General features: G+C 41.5%; 1 protein-coding gene across 3 annotated transcripts in view; it reads left to right on the top strand.

The window, feature by feature from the left end:
- The window catches only part of LOC311243933 (paired box protein Pax-7-like), a gene marked incomplete at both ends in the record, with an annotated part of 151,350 nt that overhangs the window by 76,881 nt on the left and 49,469 nt on the right, over window positions 1-25,000 (top strand). For all 3 annotated transcript variants that reach the window (XM_084333339.1, XM_084333337.1, XM_084333338.1), the window contains 2 exons: window positions 1,226-1,391; window positions 17,660-17,859. In XM_084333339.1, coding sequence (XP_084189465.1) covers window positions 1,226-1,391; window positions 17,660-17,859 — 366 coding nt within the window. The remainder of the gene's footprint in view (window positions 1-1,225; window positions 1,392-17,659; window positions 17,860-25,000) is intronic.

The raw sequence follows: 25,000 nt of genomic DNA, 5'->3' as shown, positions 1-25,000 counted from the left end.
CAGAGAGGGGCCCTCTATTCTGGGGCCCCTTTTCACTGGTGTCTTTTTCTCAATGGGGTCGGCCCCCCATTCGGAGGACAACAGCTGATTAACTGCACACACACACTCTATTACAGGCTAATGAACTGCACACACACACTCTATTACAGGCTAATGAACTGCACACGCACTTCATTAACACCTGATTATGTGCTCCTGCAGGACAAAGATCAGTCACCCACAGCCAGTGCTCTACTAACTGCTCTCACACGCCCTATTTATTTATTTATTTATTTATTTATTTATTTATTTATTTATTTATTTATTTATTTATTTATTTATTTATTTATTTATTTATTTATTTATTTATTTATTTATTTATTTATTTATTTATTTATTTATTTATTTATTTATTTATTTATTTATTTATTTATTTATTTATTTATTTATTTATTTATTTATTTATTTATTTATTTATTTATTTATTTATTTATTTATTTATTTATTTATTTATTTATTTATTTATTTATTTATTTATTTATTTATTTATTTATTTATTTATTTATTTATTTATTTATTTATTTATTTATTTATTTATTTATTTATTTATCATTAGATGTCTTTAACATTTAAAATTCCAACTCCCTCACTGGGTTTATCAGATAGTAACACAATACTGGGTAAACTCTCTCTCTCTCTCTCTCTCTCTCACACACACACACACACACACACACACACACACACACACACACACACACACACACACACACACACACACACACACACACACACACACACCTTTCATGTCTAAGCCTTTCCTTCAAAGAGCTAGCAAAACTACACCTCAATGCCACAACTCTGACTGATTGAGCCTCACTAAGATTGAAGCAGGTTGTGTTGACATGAAAACATTAAGCTTAATTACGCTTAATTACACTTAATTACACCTGGTCGACCGGTGTGGATTAACAGCTGTGTGACATTTCAGGTTCTGTGCATGAGTTACCCTCCCTTGGAACACACACAGATACATGCAAGAATGCATGCACACTCACATGCACACCCACACATAAACAAGAGTCCCTTTTCCGTCTTTCCGTCTGTCCGTCTGTCTGTCTGTCTGTCTGTCTGTCTGTCTGTCTGTCTGTCTGTCTGTCTGTCTGTCTGTCTGTCTGTCTGTCTGTCTGTCTGTCTGTCTGTCTGTCTCTCTCTCTCTTTAAATGTTTCCTCTTTCCATTTTCTGCAGGTGTGGTTTAGCAATCGAAGGGCCAGGTGGCGTAAGCAAGCGGGGGCCAATCAGCTGGCAGCTTTCAACCACCTGTTACCAGGCGGATTCAATCATACAGGAATGGCCACGTTACCGACATACCAGCTCCCAGAGACCGGCTACCCCACGGCCACACTATCACAAGGTACACTAGCCACACTCATTCTTTAATACTTTAAAGGGTACAAATCTAGTTAGCCCTAGCCCTGTTCATTATGTTGTTTGTCATTAGAGTCTGTTCTGAGCATAATCCATGCTGTTCTTCATACTGGATACCCACAGCTCCTAATTAGCCACAAACCTAATATAAAGTAATGGGCAGACTTGAGACTTGCATGTTTAAAAATTATGACCCGACTTGAGATCTGGCTGCTTGGACTCTTATCTTAAATATAATTCACTTTCCCAATCAATGGGGTGGGCTGTCTAGACAGTCATACCACGCTGCCTAGACAATTATAACATGCGGCCTAGAGTCTAGACAGTCATACCACGCTGCCTAGACAATTATAACATGCGGTCTAGAGTCTAGACAGTCATACCACGCTGCCTAGACAATTATAACATGCGGTCTAGACAATTATACCACGCTGTTAAGATAAACATACTTTGCTGCCTAGATAATCATACCATGTTGTCTAGACAATCATACTAGCAACAACAACTGAGCACCTCTAACAACTGAGCTCATGGTTGTGGCATCCAAGGCCCTGCTCACCCTCGACATAGACGGCTGCTCCATCTGCCCTTCCCCAAAGGTCAGCAACCTGGGCGTTATCCTGGACTCCACCGTTTCCTACCAAGCCCATGTCAGTTCCGTCACCAAATCCGCCTTCTTCCATCTCAGAAATATCTCCAGACTCCGACCATCACTTTCCGACTCCACAGCTGAGACCCTCATCCATGCCTTCATCACCTCCCGCCTGGACTACTGCAACATGGTCCTGTCCGGGGTCCCAAGCAAAACCCTGGACAGGCTCCAGTATGTTCAAAATTCAGCTGCCAGGGTTCTAACCCGCACCAAACCCTGGCAGCACATCACCCCCACCCTCATCCACCTTCACTGGCTCCCCATCAAATCCCGCATCACCTACAAATCCCTCCACGCTCTGGCACCTCAGTACCTCACTGACCTCCTCCACCCCTACACTCAGTCACGGTCCCTGCGATCCACGGACACTGGTCAGCTCTCCATTCCCAGAACCAGACTGTGGACCTTCGGGGACAGAGCCTTCAGTGTGGCAGCTCCCACCCTCTGGAACTCCCTCCCCGCAGAACTCTGCAACGCCCCAACTCTGGACTCATTAAGAAACTGCTCAAAACCCACCTCTTCAACTTGGCCTTTAACCCCTAATGTCTCACTTTGTATGTTGTGTCAGTCCACTATGTTTGTTACTTTTGTTATTATTTCCCCCTATGTAAAGCGACCTTGGGTCTTTTGAAAGGCACTATATAAAATGAAGCTATTATTATTATTATTATTATTATTATTATTATTATTATTATTATTATTATTATTATTATTATTATTATTATTATTATTATTATTATTATTATTATTATTATTATTATTATTATTATTATTATTATTATTATTATAATAATACTGTACCACGCTGATTGATTGATTGAAAACTTTATTAACAGATTGCAGAATGGGTACAATACAGTACAGCTCAATACACACAATTGTTAAGGGGATGCAGACCTTGAAAGACTTTCGTCTTGTTTACATCAGGGTCCCCCATTTTCAATTGTTGGAAGGCTTAAAATCAGCTCTGGGTACACTGTTCAGTCTCTCCAAAAAGCCCAGAAATCAACCAAAATAAAGCGGTTAGTTCTGGGTGCTTTTTATAGTCACCCCATTAACTTTACATTAGTTTTGTGGCTAACTAAGGAGGAGCTTGGTATCCAGTATGAAGCACAGCATGGACTGTGCTGAGAAAGGACTGTACCTTTGACAACATCATGATGAGCAGGAAATAGGGCTCAGGCTCCAAAACTCTGAATTAACCCTTTAATGTCACAGTCCTACATTATAAGTATGTTATTAGGCAACACAGTCTTATCAGAAAATGTAAATAAAGTACTAATCGACCACAGGAAAAAAGGTACATAATGTACGTTATGTTATAGCTATAAGTAATATATTTACGTATTCACTCGTCAGAAATACGGTCCTTCAACCAAATCAAGCATGTGCTTTTGATTTGGCTTGATCTGTAGATATACTGCCTTTCATGCTGCTGCCGGGCACCACACCTGCTGGTCCACAACCAGGTGGTGGTACCGGGTTCTGCCAAAGTCCTCGCTGAATCCACTACAGAGAGTGGCCCATTCAGCCGAGCGCACAATGGACCTATCTCAAACCCTGCCCTCTTTTCTTGATCCTCCAATCACAACTGTCGCTTGCCTCGGACAAACAAAGTTGTGATTGGAGGATCAAGAAAAGAGGGCAGGGTTTGAGATAGGTCTAATTTAGGTGGGCTTCCCACTCTCCAGGATGTTTATAACAAGCGTTGCAGGGGCAAGGCTAAGAATGAATGAATGAATGAATGAATGAATTTATGAATTAATGAATTTATTCACACACACACACGATACATTTACATGCGAGTATCCTCATGTGATATCAATGTCGCAAATTGTGTGCATGTGCCAGGTCTCCCAAGAAGCTATTTAAAGCTTTTGGAGGGAGCCTGATCACAGAAACAAACAGAATATAAACAACAAAACAATAACAAAAAACAAAACAAAACAAAACAATACAACGTGGGTAGGTTTACACACCTACCTACTAACTGACATATAACAGAGATACATAATACAGACAATTTTATTCCTAAGTTATAATTTTAATTAGAGATATGATTTTAGCAGTTCCTCTTTCAGTGATTTTTTAAAGGTTTTAAAGGTATTAGTCATTTTTAGATTTTCGTCAAGCTTGTTCCAGATCTGTGGACCCCTGCATGCTATGCTTAGGCTAGCACAATTGAGCCTTCTCCTCTTGCCAGATATAAGATGCTTATTTCTTGTGTTGTGGATGTGCAGTGGTTGGCAGACTGGGACAAGCTCAGACAGTCTGTGATTCATGTTGTTGACAACTTGATACATAATTGATGCGTTTTGATGAATGTTAAATTCAGCGAGCCTCAGGAGACCAAAGCGATGGAACAGAGGCTTTGAGGGCGCTCTATACCCGGACCATGACAGCACTCGTAGTACCCTCTTTTGTAGGCTTTCTAGTTTCTTGAGATGGCTGGGGTATGTGTTGCACCATATGACGTTACAGTAATTGATGAGGGGTTCAAACAGGGTTTTGTATAAAGTGAGAAGGGCAGGCAAGGGAAGAAAATGACGTATTTTTCAGAATAAGCCAACATATTTGGACAGTTTTGTTTGTAGATATTTTATGTGGCATTTGAAGTTGAGTGACTCATCGATGATGACCCCCAGGAATTTTGTGGACACCACTCTTGACAGCTCCTTTCCATTTATTTTTATGCACATGTGATGTGTGCGCATCCAATTTGAGTGGAAGACAATGACATTTGTTTAGCTGAGATTTAGTGATAATTTGTTGCATCTGAACCAGGTGTCCACTTTTTGTAGTTCTGTATTGAGTAGATCTTGTAGCTCGAGTGGATTTTTATGTGACAGAAACAAATTAGTGTCATCAGCGAATATTACTTTGTGCAGTAGTACAGATGAGTTGACAAAGTCATTTATATAGAGAATAAATAGTAAAGGCCCTAGAATTGACCCCTGGGGGACCCCATATTTGATGTCCATTTTTATTGATTTGTGATTTTTTATATCGACGTACTGTTGCCTACCATGTAAATAGCTACTGAACCAGTTGAGAGCCAGACCCCTTATGCCATAATGGTGTAGTTTCCCAAGTAGAATGGTGAAGTCAATGGTGTCAAAAGCCTTTGATAGATCCAGGAAAACGCCCACCCCACAATCACCCTGGTCAATGGCATCATGTATTTTTTCTATGAGGTCTAATATTGCCATGTTTGTAGTTCTCTTTTTCCTGAAGCCGTATTGTGAATTGGTGAGTATATCTAGCTTGGTGGTGTATTCGCTTAATCTATTGTACACAACTCTCTCATAGACTTTGGATAGAGCTGGTAACACGGATATTGGACGGTAATTATTACTACTATTTTTGTCACCTGATTTGTATATGGGTATTATTCTCCCAATTTTGATGTTTTTTGGCACTACACCATGTAGTAAGGACAAATTAATACAGTGAGCGAGTGGTCTGACTATAATATTGGCTATGGCTATTAGGATTTTGCTGCATATTCCATCAGCACCGGCTGTGCGAGTGTCCTTCATCTTCATGATAATGTTGAATAGTTCATCATGGTCAGTTGGTTTCATGAAAAAAGAGTTAATATAGTTACCTGATAAATACTGTTTAAAAGACACACCCCCGGGATGGCTAATTTTATTCGCCAGGTCTTCACCAATGGATGCAAAGTAGGTATTGAATTTATCAGAGAGATCCTGCTGAGACATGTTTGCAGGGTCAGGGAGCACTGATGCTTTTTTGTCCCTGTTTAGTACTTTATTTAGAACTGACCATGTCCTTTTTGAATCACCCTGAGATGCTATTACCTGAGAGAATAAGAGAATAATCAAAGACTCTAGCCACCCAAACAACTGCCTCTTTGAACTGCTGCGGTCAGGCAAGCGATACCGGAGTCTCATGGCCAGTACAGAGAGACTCAGAAGGAGCTTCTATCCCCCATCAGGATGCTCAACGACAATGACACTACTGTATGTAACAAAACATCAACTACACTCACAGCACACACATCCACACGTACACACTCACTTTAAATAAACATGCACCGTAACACCCACTTTACTCACTTTAGACACTTTAACACACTTTATATTTATTGGTAAAGAGATTTGCACTACAATTCATACCTCATTGCACCTTAGCCTAAGTGGTACCTCATCTCATTTCTGCATTGTACTGTATACTGTATTGTACTGTAACTCACTGTTACTATTTTTTTTACTCTGTATTGTATATTATATGTATATTGACTGAACACTTTTTGTTTACATACTTTTGACTTTCTATTTTATACTTTTTATCAATTTCTATCTAGCACACTCCCATGAGCTCATACAGAAAAAAGCATTTCATGGAAAAGTATTTATATTTATATGCGCTCTTTTAGCTTTTCAACAGCAGCCAACCAGATCGCGATATTAGATTCATTAACCCCTATAACACGTGCAGTGGATATCTCCAGATAGATCACATCAAGATAGGTGAGAATCCATACCTTCGGACAGAGTTTATCTGGGTGAATCCAACGTGAGGCAATACATTTTTTGGCGGCTGTGAGGCCGGCTAAAATGAGTCTTTTCACATGTGTAGAGGTCATAATTGAGAGACATCATTCAATAACAATACAGAAGGAGAGACTGGTATGCTCAAAGAGAAAATATCTGAGAGCTGAGAGGTAACATTTTCCCAAAAGAGCTCAACAGGAGGACATTCCCAGTACATATGCATAAATGTTCCGGTGGCACCGTTTGGACACAAGGTACATCGAGAGTCAGGTCTGAGACCCATTAGATTCAATCGTCTAGGGGTCAAAATATAAATCCTGTGAACAAAATTTTGATGAATCTGTTGGTGATCTGGGTTGCGTGAGGATAGCCGAACATTTTCCCAGACTGCATCCCAATCAAAAATCTACATCCAACTCCGGGACATCCTTTCTCCAAATCGTATCCAGGGGGAGGTCCTTATACGAGGACATAAGTAAATGGCGATAAAAGTCAGAAACAAAGCCTCTCGATGTCTCTTTGTCATAAAATAATGATGCACTAGTGGAACGTCCCATGGAACGCCATGAGCCTTCAGAGCTGCTCTTATTTGTAAATAAAAGAAAAAGGAGGTTCCGGGAATATCATACCCGTTGGATAGATCCTGGAAAGAGCGGAGACCAGAATTATCGATCTAGGGTACCTAATAGGCAGTGTTGGGCAAGTTACTTTAAAAAAGTAACTAGTTACAGTTACTAGTTACTTCTTACAAAAAGTAACTAAATTACTTACTCAGTTACAAATTATAAAAGTAACTAGTTACTTCAGAAAGTAACTATTGCGTTACTTTCAAGATTTTTTTTACATGAACAACATACACAAATCTAAACTATTTTAATGTTGCTGTGGGACAAAGTGAGACTAGCCTCCAATCAAATGCCATGTAGGCTATGTAGATATTATAATTACTATGTTTATATAGTGGATCATACAAATACAAACAGAATAGATGTTTTGGAACTTTTGATATGTATTGCCCCTCAACAGGCCACAACTGGGCAACATTAAATTATGCTTGTTAAGCACTATACCAAAAATAAATAACAAATATATACTGATTGATTGAACATTTTAATTAACAGATTGCAGAATGGGTACAATACAGTATGGCTCAATACACACAATTGTTAAGGGGATGCAGACCAGAGAAAGACTTTCGTCTTGTTTACATCAGGGTCCCCCATTTTCAATTCATGACATTTATGACGAAAGTCTTTCTCTGGTCTGCATCCCCTTAACAATTGTATGTATTGAGCTGTACTGTACTGTACCCATTCTGCAATCTGTTAATAAACTTTTCAATCAATCAATCAATGACATACACAACATGCAGATATAAGAATCTAATCGAATCATCTAAACTAATCTAATCATGACATTTAAGACATGCATGACATACAGATATATATATATATATCTGAGCACCTGAAGCCTGTGCTATTAAACCAGGAAGTGCAGCACTGTTGATAAGGCTGTCAGCACTGCAGTAGAGCCACTCAGTGCCCCAGTGGCGGCTGCTGGTTTCTCTCCACTAGGGGCGCTATACCAAAACATTTTGCAAACATGTACCACTCAACCGACTCATGGCAAGACGTGAGCGATTCGACTCACGCTCACGGCAATGAATCGGCTCTTATGAACGAGTCGCTCAGCTGTTACTACAACAACACACAACCAGTCAAATAAAGTATAGTCTAATTCACAACTTGAAACACAATATATAAATAGAAAAGTTAGAAACAAAACTCGCTCCGTCTCCAAACACACGCAGAGAGAGAGAGCGAGAGAGAGAGAGAGAGAGAGAGAGAGAGAGAGAGAGAGAGAGAGAGAGAGAGAGAGGAGAGAGAGAGAGAGAGAGAAGCGTTAGCTGAGTGGCTGAGAGAGAGAGAGAGAGAAGCGTTATCTGAGTGGCTGAGAGAGAGAGAGAGAGAGAGAGAGAGAGAGAGAGAGAGAGAGAGAGAAAGATCGCTAATCTACCTTGTTGTTGGCAGAAGGGCTTGTTGATAAAGTATATCCACTCCATGGCATTGTCCATCCAGCCTGTGTTGATGTCCATCCATTGTCCATGCATGTCCCTCCACACTGCATCCATAATATAGCTTGTTAATAGCCAACAAGTACTGTGAGTGCCTTTGTCCATGTCCGCCTCGAACAGCCTGCAAACTACCTGGTGTTCTATCGCCATGCTCTAAGACAAACTCTAACCTTAACCAACTTTGAAAGAGTGCCTAAGCCTAACCTTTGAAAGAACTTGCCATCACGCTCCAAGACAAATATCTGCATCACACAACAGCATAAACTCACTTTGTTGAACTCATGTTGCAAACTGCGGTTACGGAAAGTACCGCGTCGGCCAATCAGAGAGCTTTTAGACGCTCGGCTGCTTGCTAGGTCGCTTCAAACCAGCGCCCGAGTTCCATCATAATACATCATATTCAACGCACAGCGCGTGACTGCGACGGATACAGCGATGAACCAGTGCACGGCGGGCACGCGCACTCCAGGCGCTATCGCGCCTAGCCCAGAGAGAAATACGGCTACGGTAATGAAAAGGTCTATATCAGACAGAATCATCACTTCCTGTTTCAGGAAAACTATTATTAATCTTTGTAAAATTAAGTTATATTGTGCATTGGAAACACAAACATACTTAAAATGAGTAAATATTATTCATTTTAAACATGTTTATATTATTTATAGGGCTATACAACTAAAAACAAAAAAAAGGGATTTCTTGTTCATCTCTCTTTTAACCAGGGTTAAGCAGGGAGGGCGGCGCTCTAGCGCCCACTATGGGCGGCCGCCACTGCAGTGCCCTGCGCTGCAAAGAGTGAACACAAAACGCTCATGGACCCGCGGTCTCATGTTGACTGAGTCGCTTGTGTTGTTCGTTGGATTAGTTTTTGGGCTCAAAACGTACACTACACGGACCGCGGTCTCATGCTGACTGATCAGTGATCGCTTGTCTTGTCGCGCTGTGTGTCAGACTCTGGATGCTTTAGACACCCGCCCACCTCCACCTCTGATTGGTTTACCATGACATTGTATTCAACCTCAGCCAATCGTCAGCATGTATGCTTGGCTCGCGCACTGTCCACTAAACAAGGAAGAACATATTATTGCCTCTCGGCGCAGAGATATGTCTGATGAAAGAAACAGGTTCATTCATAGTAACGCGCCGCATTTTTTTGCAGTAACGGTAACAACGTTATTAAGATTGGAAGAGTAATCCGTTAGATTACTCGTTACTGAAAAAACTAACGCCGTTAGTAACGAAGTTACTTATAGCGCTGTTATTCCCATCACTGCTAATAGGTTGTTGTCCAATAAGGAGTAAATTGTTATTAAATAGAGGGGAATGCGTGTGCCATTGATGGCGGTTAGTACACACTTTCTGGGTGTCACGCCAAGTCTGGATCACATGTGTGATAAGAGGGCCAAATCGTAATTTGCATTGCTTAATTGATATGTTGGTATACACAATATCCTGAAGTCTATATGGGGACACCATCTTCTCCTCCAATGGTCGCCAGGACACGGCTGCTTGAGCGTCAAATCAAGTGAACAGAGGTCTCAGAGAGAAAGCTTGAAAATTATATTTAAAGTCTGGAAATGCTAAGCCCCCATCGAGTTTACTCCTCTGGGCAGTGGATCTCTTCAAGCACGGGGGTTTATTGTTCCAAACGAATTTATATGAGGCAGAGTGCAATTTCTGCCAGTAACCAACAGGAGGAGGTAACGGAAGCATGGAGCTGATAAAGTTAATTCTCTGTAAAATATTCATTTTAATTATTGACGCACAGGCCTGTAATGAATTTTTTTATTTGGACCATCTGTTGAAGTCATTCGTAATCCTGTCACCCAAGATGGAGTAATTATACCTTACCGTCTGGCTAATAGTGGGGAATATTTCAATCCCAAGACATTTAAAGTGCTCCACCATAAGTATGTTTGCAGGTAGGATGGTAGCCTTCGCAGGCTCATTAAGTGGAGGAAAAGCAGATTTTGGCCAGTTGATCTTAAAGCCGGACAGGCTGCCAAACTCATCTATCACGCTGAGAAGATGAGTTAGAGAGACGGAGGGATTAAGTCCGGGACTAAGAGGACAACCCTGTCTAGAAGAGCGCGAGACAGAGAAGAGTGGCGAGCAGAATTTCCCTGTTAAGATCATGGCCGAAGGCCCTGTGTAGAGAACTTTGATCATATGAATGAAACCCTCACCCAACCCCATCCTTCTAAGAACTGCCCACAAGTAAGACCACTCCAATCTGTCAAAGGCCTTCATTGCGTCCAAGAACATGACCGCTGTAGGGACTGCAACATCCTTGCTGGCATCAATCACGTGCAGTAACTGTCTGATGTTGTCAGTAACCAGGCGGCCTCTTATGAAGCCGGTCTGATCAGGGTGAACTAGAGATGTCATATGCTTTTGAAGTAGGGTGGCTAGAACCTTGCTATATAGCTTAAGATCGGCTCAGAGGAGACTTAGGGGCCTGTAGCTGCCACATTCGGTGGGGTCCTTATCTTTCTTGAGTAAAACAGATATAAGCGCCATTTTGACATCTCTGGAAAAATTGCCCTCTTTGATTGAGTGTAAAATCATTGAGAGTAATAAGGGACCGAGTACATCCCAGAATGCGAGATAGAGTTCCGGTGGAATGCCGTCCCATCCGGGAGCCTTGCCCCATTGCATATCCGCAATCGCCTCTCTAAGTTCAACTAGCGTGATAGGTGCAGCTAACAGCTTAGCACTATCTGCCGAGATCTGTGGTAAGTTGATTTGATTAAGAAAGTCCTCCAGCTTGGTATGATCAAAGACCACTTCAGGTTGGAATAAAAAGAGCGAAATGTATCATTAATCTTTTTGGGGTTGGTGGTTACCTCCCTCTGTTGGTTCTTAACACTTCCAGAGCCCGCAGGGGGTGTCGTCCTTTACGTGGTGGATGCCAGCATCCACTTCAATGATAGCATTAAAAACGCATAATCTATGTCTTAAATTATGGCTGTGTCTAATCTGCCCGTCACTTATCAATGACTTGTTTGCAGTCAACATTGTCGAAACGGATTGTTTTTTAATCTGTTCATTTCCGTTCTATAGCATTTCGAAAAGCTATCGTTTTCTCGAAAAAATTTCAGGAAAATAGAAAGATTCCGTCAAAAAACTACATTTACTGGAATATTCTCGAATACACTAGAAACGTTGTAATTTTTCGGCCTATTTATGAATAGTTTTCAAATAAACGCTAGATTATCGATAGTATATGTGTACTTATGCACGCTATAGAAGCGAGCTGAGAAATCAATTCTCTCATTTCCTGATCAACGCGCACACACACACACACACACACACACACACACACACACACACACACACACACACACACACACACACACACACACACACACACACACAGGGCACGCTGTTATCTCAGTGAAAATAGCTCCGATTATCCTAAAACTGGTAACATAGACTCCTTACCTTAGATCAGATGTTCTCCAAAAAGATTATTCCAATTCGTGATCGCCATTCCAAATATCGATCGCGTTTATTGATTGATTATTGGCTACTGTAAATGTAAGTGTAATCGAATGGGGTGCAGTTACACAGGGATAGACAATAGGGGGCGGTATTTTCCCATTGGAGCTCAGAGAGAGGCTGCTGTACTAACTGGAGGCTCGGTTGATGAAATATGAATTCAGATCGCTAATAGAAAAAAAAAAAGACATTTAGCGTTGTCGGCTCTCAACGGGGGGCATGAACTAACGATAAATCTCGTTGTCGGCATTGAAAGTGTTAATGGAAGGGATATCCGCAAATTGCTCACTGGCACGTATCTTCATAGCTAGTAGGTGACTAGGCCTGGAGCCGTGAAAGTAGTAGTGCTGTCTTGTTCTGTGCATCTGAAATTCAGATTGTTGTCTTTTTTCACTACCTTAATTTGAAGCTCCAGTCGACTAGAGTAGTTGTGCTGCAATGAAGAGATCAACGTGGCATGAAGCTTTTCCAATTCCACCAGCTTGGAGAGACGTCCCTTGCGGAGATTAGATGCAAAGAGAGTAGTGTTACTTCTGATAAAACCCTTAACTGAATCCCATAGAATTCTGAGGTCCTGTACCGAGCCAGCATTAAACTGCAGGAATTCAGTGAGCTTCTCTTTAAATTGCAAGTCAAACTCTCCGTTTTTCAGTAGTGTTGAGTTAAAGCGCCATCTAGGGGCGTGGGACGTTATTTTACTGAGTGAACCCTTGAGGAGGATACCTTTGTGGTCTGAAAGTGCTATGGGCAATAAGTCAACATCAAAGCTATCAAAGAGACGTGGGGAAGAAAAAACATAATCAATTCTGGAAAAGGTCTTATGTCTTGTTGAGAAGAAGGAGTAATCTCTTGCGGATGGGTTGAGCGAACGCCACATATCAATTACCCCTTAGACCAGGCCTGTAGGGCTGTGGTAGCTTGCTTCTGATCAGAGGTTTCAACGTGATTGGATCTATCAATCAATGGATCCCAAACTGCATTAAAATCAGCTCCTACTATTAATGAGTAATCAGGTAGTTTCAACATAGCTGCAGTGAGTACAGCATAAAAGTTAGCGTCATACAAATTATGGGCGTATGCAGAAATCAAATAGTAATTCGATCATCTGCATCAGACCACACCTCTAACAGTTTAATATTCAAATTTCGCTTTGCTATTATGGCTACCCCTCGGGCCTTGGTGCTAAAAGAAGAAGAACTTATGTTATGGTAAAATCTATTTGCCAGTCTTGCGTTATCCGCCAATAAAAGGTGCGTTTCACTCAGTAAAGCAAGGTCCACTTCCTTCCTTTTTAGCCAGGTTAGTACACTTGTGCGTTTATGCGGTATATTGAGACCCCCTGTATTCCAGATCAAGATATTCAAATTAGCCATAGTCTAAAAAGGCTGCAGTATGACTGAATGTAATTCGTTTGGAGTAGAACACTATAATAGATACATATCCACTTGTTAAGGTCCTATTGAGTTCCGAGCGTGAGCGTGAAAACAAAAATAAAACAGAACGAGTCGACTGGAAAGAAAAACAAAAAACAACACAATCCCCCATTCCCTCCCCACTCCCCCCCATCGGAATACTTAGCACAGGAATACGAGCACAGCAACCACAACAACATTATGTAACTTAACCATACCAATAACTTGTAAGGTATATTGTAACTATTTAGAAAAAAGGAACCCACTTCACTCAACTGAGAGAAGAAATCTATGCAGAGTTCAATGCGAAGTTCAAAGTGCAGACGATAAAAACAGGTGCATTAGAACACAGCTTGTCTGAGTTAAACTTGAAAATAGGGGAACATGCATACCCGTTGTTGAGATAATACAGTGGAGACAATTGAGTGTTATCGTTCAGCTTGAGCAAAAAGTCATAGTAGGCACGTGGCAACAGCAATGTTAGCTAGGAGAGCTGGACAACCAGCACGCCCCGAGCTTAGCTTAATCAGGCTCAGGGCCTGTTATACCCTGATTCACGTAGGCAGCTCCGCCTAGAAAGGACCATCCCCCTCGACCGGCAGATACGTTAAAACATAGTTCGTTTGAGTGAAACTTGTGAAACACAGTTCGTCCAAGTGCAACTTGAAAAAAGACACTATGCATAACAATCTATGTGAAGTTCAGTGCAGAGTTCAATGTTCAGACAATAAAAAGGCAAATGCGTTAAAAAGCACAGGTCGTCTGAATTATACTTGAAAATAGTCAGTATGCATACCCGTTGCTGGAATAATACAGCGTAGATAAACCTTGAATGTTACCGTTCTGTTGGTCCGAAAAGCTGCAGTAGGCGAGTGGTAGCGATAGTGTTAGCTTGGATAGCCGGAAAATAAGCACGGCTCGTACTTAGCATACCAATGCTCCGAGGCCTGTTATTCCCCGATGCCCGTTGCCTGCTCCACCGGGGCCGGCTCGCCATCCACGGTCGGGGGGGCTACCGTGCCGCGTCGAAGGAAAATCTCCGCCTCGGACGGCGACGGGCAAGCCATATATCCTGATGTTGCACCTTCTATTCCGGTCCTCTAGGTCAGCCATTTTATGTTCATAAACAAGCAACTTGTCTTCTATCGCCGAGATTTCGGTGGAGTTGGTCTCAGCGATAGCCGTCACTGTGGTCATCTCTAGGGATGCACCGAATGGGAAATTCTTGGCCGAAACCGATACCGAAAATAGGAAACAGTTGGCCGAAAACCGAATGCCGAAAGGCTGAAAATGATTCATAGAATAGATTTTTTTTACCAATGTTGTTCAGCTACCTGATTATGGAAAAATATATGATTATGGCAAAACTTTACTTAAATAATAAATAATCACTATTATGGGTCCATAAAACATTTATTCAGCACTTCTGAATGCATACAGTACATTAATTCCAAGTCAAGTGCATTTTCTTTTCTCTGTAGGATAACTACAAAGTGCATTCAGAAAAAAGCCAATGTGCTTTAAAACTGCATAAAGATCTGCACACATGAGAGGGAGAATAGCTTATAGCAGACTTAATTATGTTACTGTAGTGGCTACAGTAAGCATTTTATATAAAAGTACCCCCTCCAATGTACAGTAAATTACCTAGTATGGTTGTCAATATTCCAATGTACAGCTTTGCTTGTACAGTTGTACAGTGTTTCCCCCCCCCCCCCCCCAACCCCTCCTACCCAACCCCCCCCCCCCCCCCCCCCCCCCCCCACCTCCTCCAATGTACAGTTTCTACGTCAAATGTATATACTCCCTTTTCTGGACTCTTTTTGTATCACAAACTACTGTATTTGCAAATCTGGTATGTCATAAATGTATAGATGTAGCAGTACTGTCTATCTGTATGTCATGTATGTCATATATGTCCTGATGAATTGAAAATGGGGGACCCTGATGTAAACAAGACGAAAGTCTTTCTCTGGTCTCCATCCCCTTAACAATTGTGTGTATTGAGCTGTACTGTATTGTACCCATTCTGCAATCTGTTAATAAAGTTTTCAATCAATCAATCAATCAATCAGAGAGAGAGAGAAAGAAAGAGAGAGAGAGAGAGAGAGAGAGAGAGAGAGAGAGAGAGAGAGAGAGAGAGGTAGATAGATAGATATATAGAGAGAGAGAAGACATGTGTGGCGGACATCTGTGCTCTACTGAGCGCACCTTTCTAGTCCCCAGATGAATGTGCTCTCTTGACTTTGGCACAGTAGATGCGCAACGTGTATTCTCGAGAATGATAATAATAATAATGCTCTTCAGATTATATTATCAACGACAGACAGCGTCAATGTGAGAAACACAATCCCTCCCCCTCTCACTCTGAAGAATATGCATATCAGATCACTCAGTGATTAACCGCAACGGGCATATAGTAAATAAGGATATAAAGCATGTTAAAGACGCATTTATTGGACGCGTTGCGCGCAGAGTTTACATAGAAACAGCGCGACTCCCGAGTCCCAAGAGGAGTTATCAATATCTATGTTATCACAGGCTGCAGAACGCAGGACTGAAGAGCTCACGTCGGTTGCGCATGTAATGACTGAAGCCGCGTTTTGATGACATCATCACAACAACACGCGTTAGGTTACAGGTTGTTTCTGTTTTGGTGATATATTTTCTGTGAAAAAACTCTTTTGGCCGAAAGCCGAAAGGCTATTTTTGGCCGAAAACTTTCGGTGGCCGAAATTTCGGTGCATCCCTGGTCATCTCCTCTTCCACTCCAGTGAGCCGCGTGGTCGCGCTAGCTACTTCCTCCTGGAGCGAGTCCAGTCTACTAGTTAGCTTCAGCATGCTAGCTTCAAGTTCAGCACGGAACAGAGTCCTGATAAATTCTCCGTCCACCTCATTTAACATTCCAATCTTGTTCGGTATTTGTTTAGTCATAACTACGATGTACAATGTAAGCGTATGGCGTAAAATTAACGTTGTTATCAATATTAATGTGAAGTGGTCACATAGCTCGAAAAATCAAGCAGCCATCTGATCCTGAGCGGAACCGGAAGCCAACTAATAAAGAAACTTGAACTTGAAACTTGAGTGAACACAACACTGTGACTTACCATCTTTAAATAATACATTTTGAAAACGTTGTTCCTCTGAAAACTGAATTATATGGTTCTTGGTCTGAGGTATTCCATTCTCTCATCATGGAAACCTGTAGCAAATACGATTTCAGTGGAATTCAACTACTGTATTCATCATTTTACCAGGAACTCATGGAGCCTCCTCAATGACCCCTGAATCCCACTTTCAAAACCTTAACATATTTAGGAACACATATTTCAGATTTTTTTTGCCTTATTTCTTACTTACCAATGATGATGCTGATCATTAACCTCTTAACACTTTCAGCGGCAGCCGTTTTATCCATCATTGTAGTCAATGGGCCACGCTTTAAAAGATAGGGATTTTCACTGTGCGTCACAATGTTTGCAGGGCTATATCTATATTCTATATTATAGCTATGGAGACAATACTATGGCTCATTTGACAGTCACTATATATCGTCCAACATGTAATTTTTTTATTTTTTTTCATGTATACGTCGCGTGTTATCCCGTGGTCAAGGGTATAAAAAGTACCCAGAAATTATACTTAAGTGAAAGTCTGGGTACCGTCTCAAAATCGTACTCAAGTAAAAGTCAGAGTATCTGGCTAAAAACACACTTGAGTAAAAGTAAAAAAATTTCTACTTTTAAATGTACTTAAGTACTAAAAAGTAAAAGTAAAAACCTTTTTTCTGACTGTCTATTCTTCTGATAGCAGGTGTTTAATCAAAGCTCCCTGCTTTCTAGTCTTGCACAAGGACCAATCAGCATGGGTATGGGCGGGTTCATTTTCCATTGATGGGGATTTGATTGGCTGTTTTTAAATAAAGTGCAGCCGCAGGATTAATAACGTTAGTTCGGCCAGAGAAACAAATATACTCTGCCCTTCGACGACATCATTGATCAGTAACAAATAGGGCTATGGTTCCAGAAGTCAGAACTACCTCTTTAAGTTTTTCTGATGCTGATAATAAAACTGTTGTTTTTCTTTTCCGGTCAGATGGAAGTGGCACGCTCCACCGCCCCCAGCCCTTACCCCCGTCCTCCATGCACCAGGGAGGCCTGTCCGGCTCAGACAGCAGCTCCGCCTACGGCCTGTCCTCCAATCGCCATGGCTTCTCCACCTACTCCGACACCTTTATGAACTCAGGGGCACCTAGCAATCATATGAACCCTGTCAGCAATGGCCTCTCCCCTCAGGTCAGTGTGTGTTGTGGTGATGATGATGATGATGATGATGATGATGATGATGATGATGATGATGATGATATGATGATGATGATGATGATGATGATGATGATGATGATGGTGATGATGATGATGATGATGATGGTGATGGTGATGGTGATGGTGATGATGGTGATGATGGTGATGGTGATGGTGATGGTGATGGTGATGGTGATGGTGATGGTGGTAGTGGTGGTGCTAGTTGTGGTCGTGGCAGTGATGATCCTGGTGGTGATGGTCCTGGTGGTGCTGGTGCTGGTTCTGGTACTGGTCATTCTGGTGCTGGTCATTCTGGTGCTGGTGGTCCTGGTCCTGGTCCTGGTGATGGTGATGGTCCTGGTGATGGTCCTGGTCCTGGTCCTGGTCCTGGTCCTGGTCCTGGTGCTAGTGCTGGTGCTGGTGGGGTCTGGCTATTGGCTGTAATGGAGTTTCATGTGTATGTATTTGTATTTGTGTGGCTGTTGACAAACGAGGGAACCTTGTGTAGCACTTGCGTCACTAACAGTAACAGCTGTTCGCCACGGACCAGTTCTAGATTCGAATGAGGAGAGGAGTAATATACACAGTTAAAGGAATGGCAGGCCAGAGACAAGGTTATAACAATGACCGGTATTTTATTCTCGACAGCGCTAGCTAGACAATTACAATACATACAAACGTAAAGTAGTGAAGTATCCCTTTTTGGTTCTTTTCTTAACCACTCCCTCTTTCGGAAGTTTAATTCGATATCAAGTCCTAGGTTGATTGGATCAACACATTAGGTTCGGTTCAGACGTCTCTGAGGTTGTCACTAGCTAAAAGCTAGGTTTAAGTTTGGACATTAGATGTATCCCTTTTTCATGAGTAACTCGTTATCTTATCTTCTGCAATTGCAGATCAGTAAACTCTATAACAGCTTATCATTCAGTAAACTCTATATCAGTTTATCATTTCAGTAGGTAAGTGTTTAAACATATTAATTTAAACTTTAAGTGTGCAGGGAATGCAAGTACCTTATTAGGTGAAATGACTTTAAACTCTTCCTTTGCAGGTGTAATACGAACAAAGTACCAATGAAAATATTCAAGGTTATAGGAATGCAAATACCTTATTAGGTGAAATGACCCTTTAAACCATCTTTCTTTACAGGAGAACCATCAGCGATTCAACTATAATCAATATGTTATAAGTGAGATTCAAGTATCTTACTGGGTGCATTGACCCTTTAACTCGTCCTCTTTACAGGAGAACATCAGTGGTTCAGGTATCTTATTGGGTGAATTTACCCTTGAACTCTCCCTCTTTACAGGAGAAATATCAGTGGTTCAAGTATCTTACTGGGAGAATTTACCCTTTAACTCTCCCTTATTACAGGAAAAATATCAGTAGTTCAAGTATCTTACTGGGTGAATTTACCCTTTAACTCTCCCTTCTTACAGGAGAAATATCATTCAAGTATCTTACTGGGTCCATTGACCCTTTAACTCTCCCTTCTTACAGGAGAAATATCAGTACCCATATATACAATGTGCATCAATCAAATACAAAATACAATATCAAAATACAAAAGGTGAAACGGGGTCAAAAGCCCTTGGAAGTCCTTGTGCTCTCGTTCAATCAGTTTGTATCATAGAAAAGGATATGATGGTCCTTGGAAGTTCTTGTGACTCAAGTTCAATTCGTTCGTTAATTCCTGATCCACTTCCTCACTGGGAATGAGGAAGGTAATTCACAATCCTACCAGGCTGTTGAGGCAACAGGGTGTTGAGGCAACAGGGGTAACAGATCAGGCTCCGGGTATAGCCCTGATCTAGATCTGAGGTTCAGTGGGTTGGCTCGCCATCTTGTATCGGTCCGGCACACTGCCTCATCCCGCGTGGGCACACGTGATGAGTGGTGGTCGGTCGGGACTCCTGGGAACTCTTCCCGGGGGTGGAACGGGGTGCTAGAAAACCTGGCCTGCGTTATACAGGCATTCAGAAAATAAAAGCTATTTACCATCTTTCATTGCTTTATCATCTTTTCATTGCTTCTAGAATGAACAGTCAATCAGGCTACTTTTAGCTATGCTAAGATAAAGTAGGCTACCTTATCACAGCACGTGGGAATGTCCATTTGTCTTATGCTAAGTTAGGCTAAAGTGCACTAGCATATGCGAACATTCCTTACATTCCTCTCAAAAGCAGTCAAAATGTATATAGACCATGTTCTTATCATACAGCATATCAATACAACCATAAGTACTTCTGAAATGGTCTCTCTCTAGTTTTCATTTAACCAATTTGGGCTTTAGCATTGAGCTAGCATGACTCGGTGAACTGCATTATTTAGCTGATTAGCATTGAGCTAGCGATTTTGCACATTCGACAGTGAGACAGCACAATATTGATGAAACTCACCGAAACCGCTTCTGGAAGTGGTATGCTCTTTAACTGCAACAACCTCTTCGGTTTTGTAACTGGGGGAATCTTTTATGACAGTTTGATAACTATTTCGCGGGGCTAGTTCATCTCGGTTCAATCAGCATTCAGCTGCGTCAGCCTCCGTCAATCTATAATCTCATCTGCCGTATGGCAAGGTTCACCTGCCGTAAGGCAAGGCGTTAACACCTATCTCGCGTCATGAGGTAACTTAAAGGGGCAATGAGGCAATTCAAAGGATTTGGTCAAAACATTGCTAACCTCATATGAATATACATATAACCCAATAACATTAACTATTTATGTTCTTACACAATAGCATTAACTATTTATGTTCTTATTCAATGGCATTAACTATTTATGTTCCTATAACTAAATAGTTATGAATCTGAAACCTGGGTTACACTTGCCTGGCTGTTTTAAAGAAGTTGCTACGCCTGCACTGCTTCCTCTTTATTCACTCAACATTTCAGTCAGGCACCTTCATCAGGTGATGTGGGTTAACCACTAAACAATTGTGAGTGGTGATTGGATTGGTTTGGTTTGCCCTCCCCTTTGGTAGAGGAAGTGACATCATCTATTACAATGAGGAAAAAAACCCAAAACAAAAGAAAAACATGTTCAATAAAGAGTGTTTAACATCATATTTTAGAAAAAAGGGTAACCTTATTTTCCATTATATATCAGGCATCTAACTAGGTTATTCTAACCCTTGCATGGCTGTGCCTTTCAGGATAGGGCCTCTTATTGCATTTGAATATAAATCAGTTCTATCGATTCTGATATGGATGCCAGTTCAAGTTAACCGAATACTCAAACCAACACCAAATACTCCAACACCAAAACAGTTACAGTGTTGATATTGCAATAAATAAAATATGCAATGAAACAGGAAAATAAATTAAACTATACAATGTAGAAGGATTGGATTATTATTGACATGTCGTAATGAGCCTTGGGTGAGTCCTTTTTATCTGTCTTGTCAAGTGTGGATTGGAAGGGTTGACCTCTCGCACTTTTCCATTCTCGAGTTGAAGTCGTAGGAGTTGCTGTTGATGCTAAAGACATTCTCTAGTAGTGTATTGTCTCATGTATCTCAGGCTCAGCCAGTAGGAACCCTGTATTCCAGACAGGGCTGAGCAGAGCCCAGTGGCTGCTTGCGTGCTAAGCAGCTCTCAAGTAAGTCGATGAGGAGTGAGAGAACTCAAAAGTGCTGTGCTTAAAATGCCCCCCTCTCCTTTGCTGATGGGGGAATTGCGGAGCGATAACGTTTGACAATTAATTAACTCACGTCCCTGAGTCGCTTCAATTAACTCTGATTGCCCAGCGACACTTTGGCTTCCGAATTAATTCCGGGGGTTTGAACTTTGGGGACAAATCTTTTAGACGCACTGTGGGGGGAAACAGCTAATGGTGCAACATCACCAGCGCAGGAACAGTGGAACAATTGCAACGTCGCTAATGAGTCTATTCACTGGTTCCAAGAGAGAGCCATTCAAAGTCGTCACATGTTTTTTGTTTTTGTTTTGTAATTGACAAATGTTGCCATCAATGCATACAGGCCGGTCTAATGAATTGTAGCCGATAGACTGGTCGTGGTCTGTTTCCCTGTTGTCGTGTTGAGTTGTTGTGTGTCTATGTGTGTTAACCCTTTCACTGCCACACTACGATCACACTACCGACGGTAGTGTGGCAGTGAAAGGGTTAACCTGCTGTCGTGTGGCAGTGAAAGGGTTAACCTTCTGTGTATTGTCGCAGTGAAAGGGTTAACCGTTTGGTAGTGCGGCAGTGAAAGGGTTAAGGGGTTACATCTGGTCAGCTAAAAACGTAAGCGTGTTCTTTCTCTGATTATTCTCTGAGTTTTGGGTGCAGTTATTTTTTCCTTTCATATAGATAACATATAGATCAACTGAGAAGTGGGCGGAGCATTTTTGCCTCCGACCACAACGGTTCTTTATATCAATCGGTGTCTGATTTTGAACATCCTTCTCTTCATTAACAAACCGAGCGGCTGGGATGAGTGTATGCATCTGCCTTTGTGTCAGTGTGTTTGTGTGTCCATGTAAGCGGAGGAGGGGAGGGCGGAGGGGAGAGTAATCACAGTGTTATCTCTCTTGGTCTTTTTGAACAATAACCGTTTCCAAATGAGACTGTTCCGGTCAGTGCCGGATTCTCCAGCTTATAAGAGAGGAACCGGATGATATCGATGCAAATCACTGGGCTGAGGACGCAATTATACGCAATTACTCACCAAAAAAATAAATATAATAAAAATGGGCAGTCCAGCCCACACCCAAAGCGACAAGCTCTACCTAACAGGCAGAAAATAAGATTCATGGTGTTTAAAAAGAGTTTATTTGATTGAATATCACATTGTCGGCAATTACTCTGACTCGTTCACACATGTTTTATTAGGAGTTCATTTTTCTTGTTTTTTCCCCCTCTCTGTTCCTCTTAGTTACGTCACCCCACCCCCCCTTCACCCATCCCCTTCCTGCCTCAAAATATTGCTTAAAACTAATTGGGGGAAATTGCTTCTTTTATTCTTTTTTCGTCCTTCATATTTTTTTTTCCGAGAAGAAAGAATTAAGGATTTGGTGACAAAAAAAAGAGATTTGCTCTTGTACTGGAGAGTCTTTTCTTCTTCCATCCTTCCTTCCTATCATCCTTCTCGGTGTGTTTGATAGTTAATCATAATGGTTGAGGGCTTTGGCTGCTAATGCCTCATCTTCTCCCTGCGCCTCCATCCAGCCTGCATTAACCAACATATTTTTCCTGCTGTTATTAGCCGCCACGTTGGCTTCCTGCTCCTAACCCCCTTCTCTCTCTCTCAGATAAAATATAACAAGACAGTGTCTGTTTTACATTCGGATTACCACACTGAAAAGCCCCGGCCCCTCTTCACCGTAGCCTATAGGAGAAGAAATATATATTTTTTAATGGATTGTTCTATTATCCTTACTTAGATTTTGCATACGTATGACTTACTTTATTATTATGCGGAAAATAAAGTGATTTTCTTTTTTTATTAATTCAATTTTCAACCCCCTCTGATAGGTAATACTAGAACGACGAGGAATATTAACATATATTTTATTCCTCAAATTAATTTGCAGAGGCTTGGAGGAAAGACATTTATAATAATAATTTACAAATGGTGTATGTTTAATGTTGAAGTAACAAGTATATTAATTTACAGTTCATGCTGTGGTAATGTTTATTCACATCCCTCCATCCTTCCTATCCCTCCATCCTTCCTATCCCTCCATCCTTCCTATCTCTTCATCTCTCCATATCTGTATGTCGTGTTTGTCATAAATGTTATGATGAATTGAAAATGGGGGACCCTGATGTAAACAAGACGAAAGTCTTTCTCTGGTCTGCATCCCCTTAACAATTGTGTGTATTGAGCCGTACTGTATTCTGCAATCTGTTAATAAAGTTTTCAATCAATCAATCAATCAATCAATCAATCAATCAATCAATCAATCAATCAATCCATCCCTCCATCCTTCCTATCGCTCCATCCTTCCTATCCCTCCATCCTTCCTATCCCTCCATCTCTCCATCCTTCCTATCCCTCCATCCTTCCTATCTCTTCATCTCTTCATCTCTCCATCCTTCCTATCCCTCCATCATTCCTATCTCTTGATCTCTCCCTCCTTCCTATCCCTCCATCTCTCCATCTCTCCATCTCTCCCTCTTTCCTATCCCTCCATCTCTCCATCCTTCCTATACCTCCATCCTTCCTATCTCTTCATTTCTCCATCTCTCCATCCTTCCTATATCTTCATCTCTCCATCTCTCCATCATTCCTATCTCTTCATTTATCCATATCTCCATCCTTCCTATCCCTCCATCTCTCCATCCTTCCTATATCTTCATCTCTCTATCTCTCCATCATTCCTATCTCTTCATTTATCCATATCTCCATCCTTCCTATCCCTCCATCTCTCCATCCTTCCTATATCTTCATCTCTCCATCTCTCCATCATTCATATACCTCCATCTCTTCATCTCTCCCTCCTTCCTATCCCTCCATCTCACTATCTCTCCCTCCTTCCTATTCCTCCATCTCTCCATCCTTCCTATATCTTCATCGCATAACACACACACACACACACACACACACACACACACACACACACACACACACACACACACACACAGACACACACAGACACACACACACACACACACACACACACACACACACACACACACACACACACACACACCCTCAGTCAAGGGGAAGGAGGGGTATAGAGGAAATTGTTAGGGCTACACACACATAAGGCTTGTGTGTATTAGCATGTAAGTGTGTGTATGTCGCCGTGCATGGCGGTGTGAGTGGCACGTGGGTTTTCCTTCGTTCATGACATGCTTTATCAGGGAGTGTGTCTTGGATGGGGATGTGGTGGGGATTGATGTGTGGGGTGTTTGGGGACTGGCTGTTCCGGGGGGGTTCACATGACTTCGAGCAACACTGTACTTATTGTACTTATTTTATGACTTTTCTTATGTCTGCACGTTCTACGTTGCACTACTTTTATTGTCTTTTAAATACCTATTCTTATGTCTGCACTGTTTTTATTTCTGTCGACTGTATGCTGATTTTTATGCCTATGTTCATTTTGTGCTACTTGCTGTGGGGCACTTTGGGCTGCGGTCCATGTGTGAGGGGTGCTGTATGGATAGAGAGTTGTTGTTATTTA

The sequence above is a fragment of the Notolepis coatsorum genome, assembly GCF_963971535.1.
Source record: "Notolepis coatsorum genome assembly, chromosome: 17".
NCBI lineage: Eukaryota > Metazoa > Chordata > Actinopteri > Aulopiformes > Paralepididae > Notolepis > Notolepis coatsorum.
The sequence above is the reverse complement of the archived record's forward strand: the minus strand, read 5'-3'. Positions and strand labels throughout refer to the sequence as shown.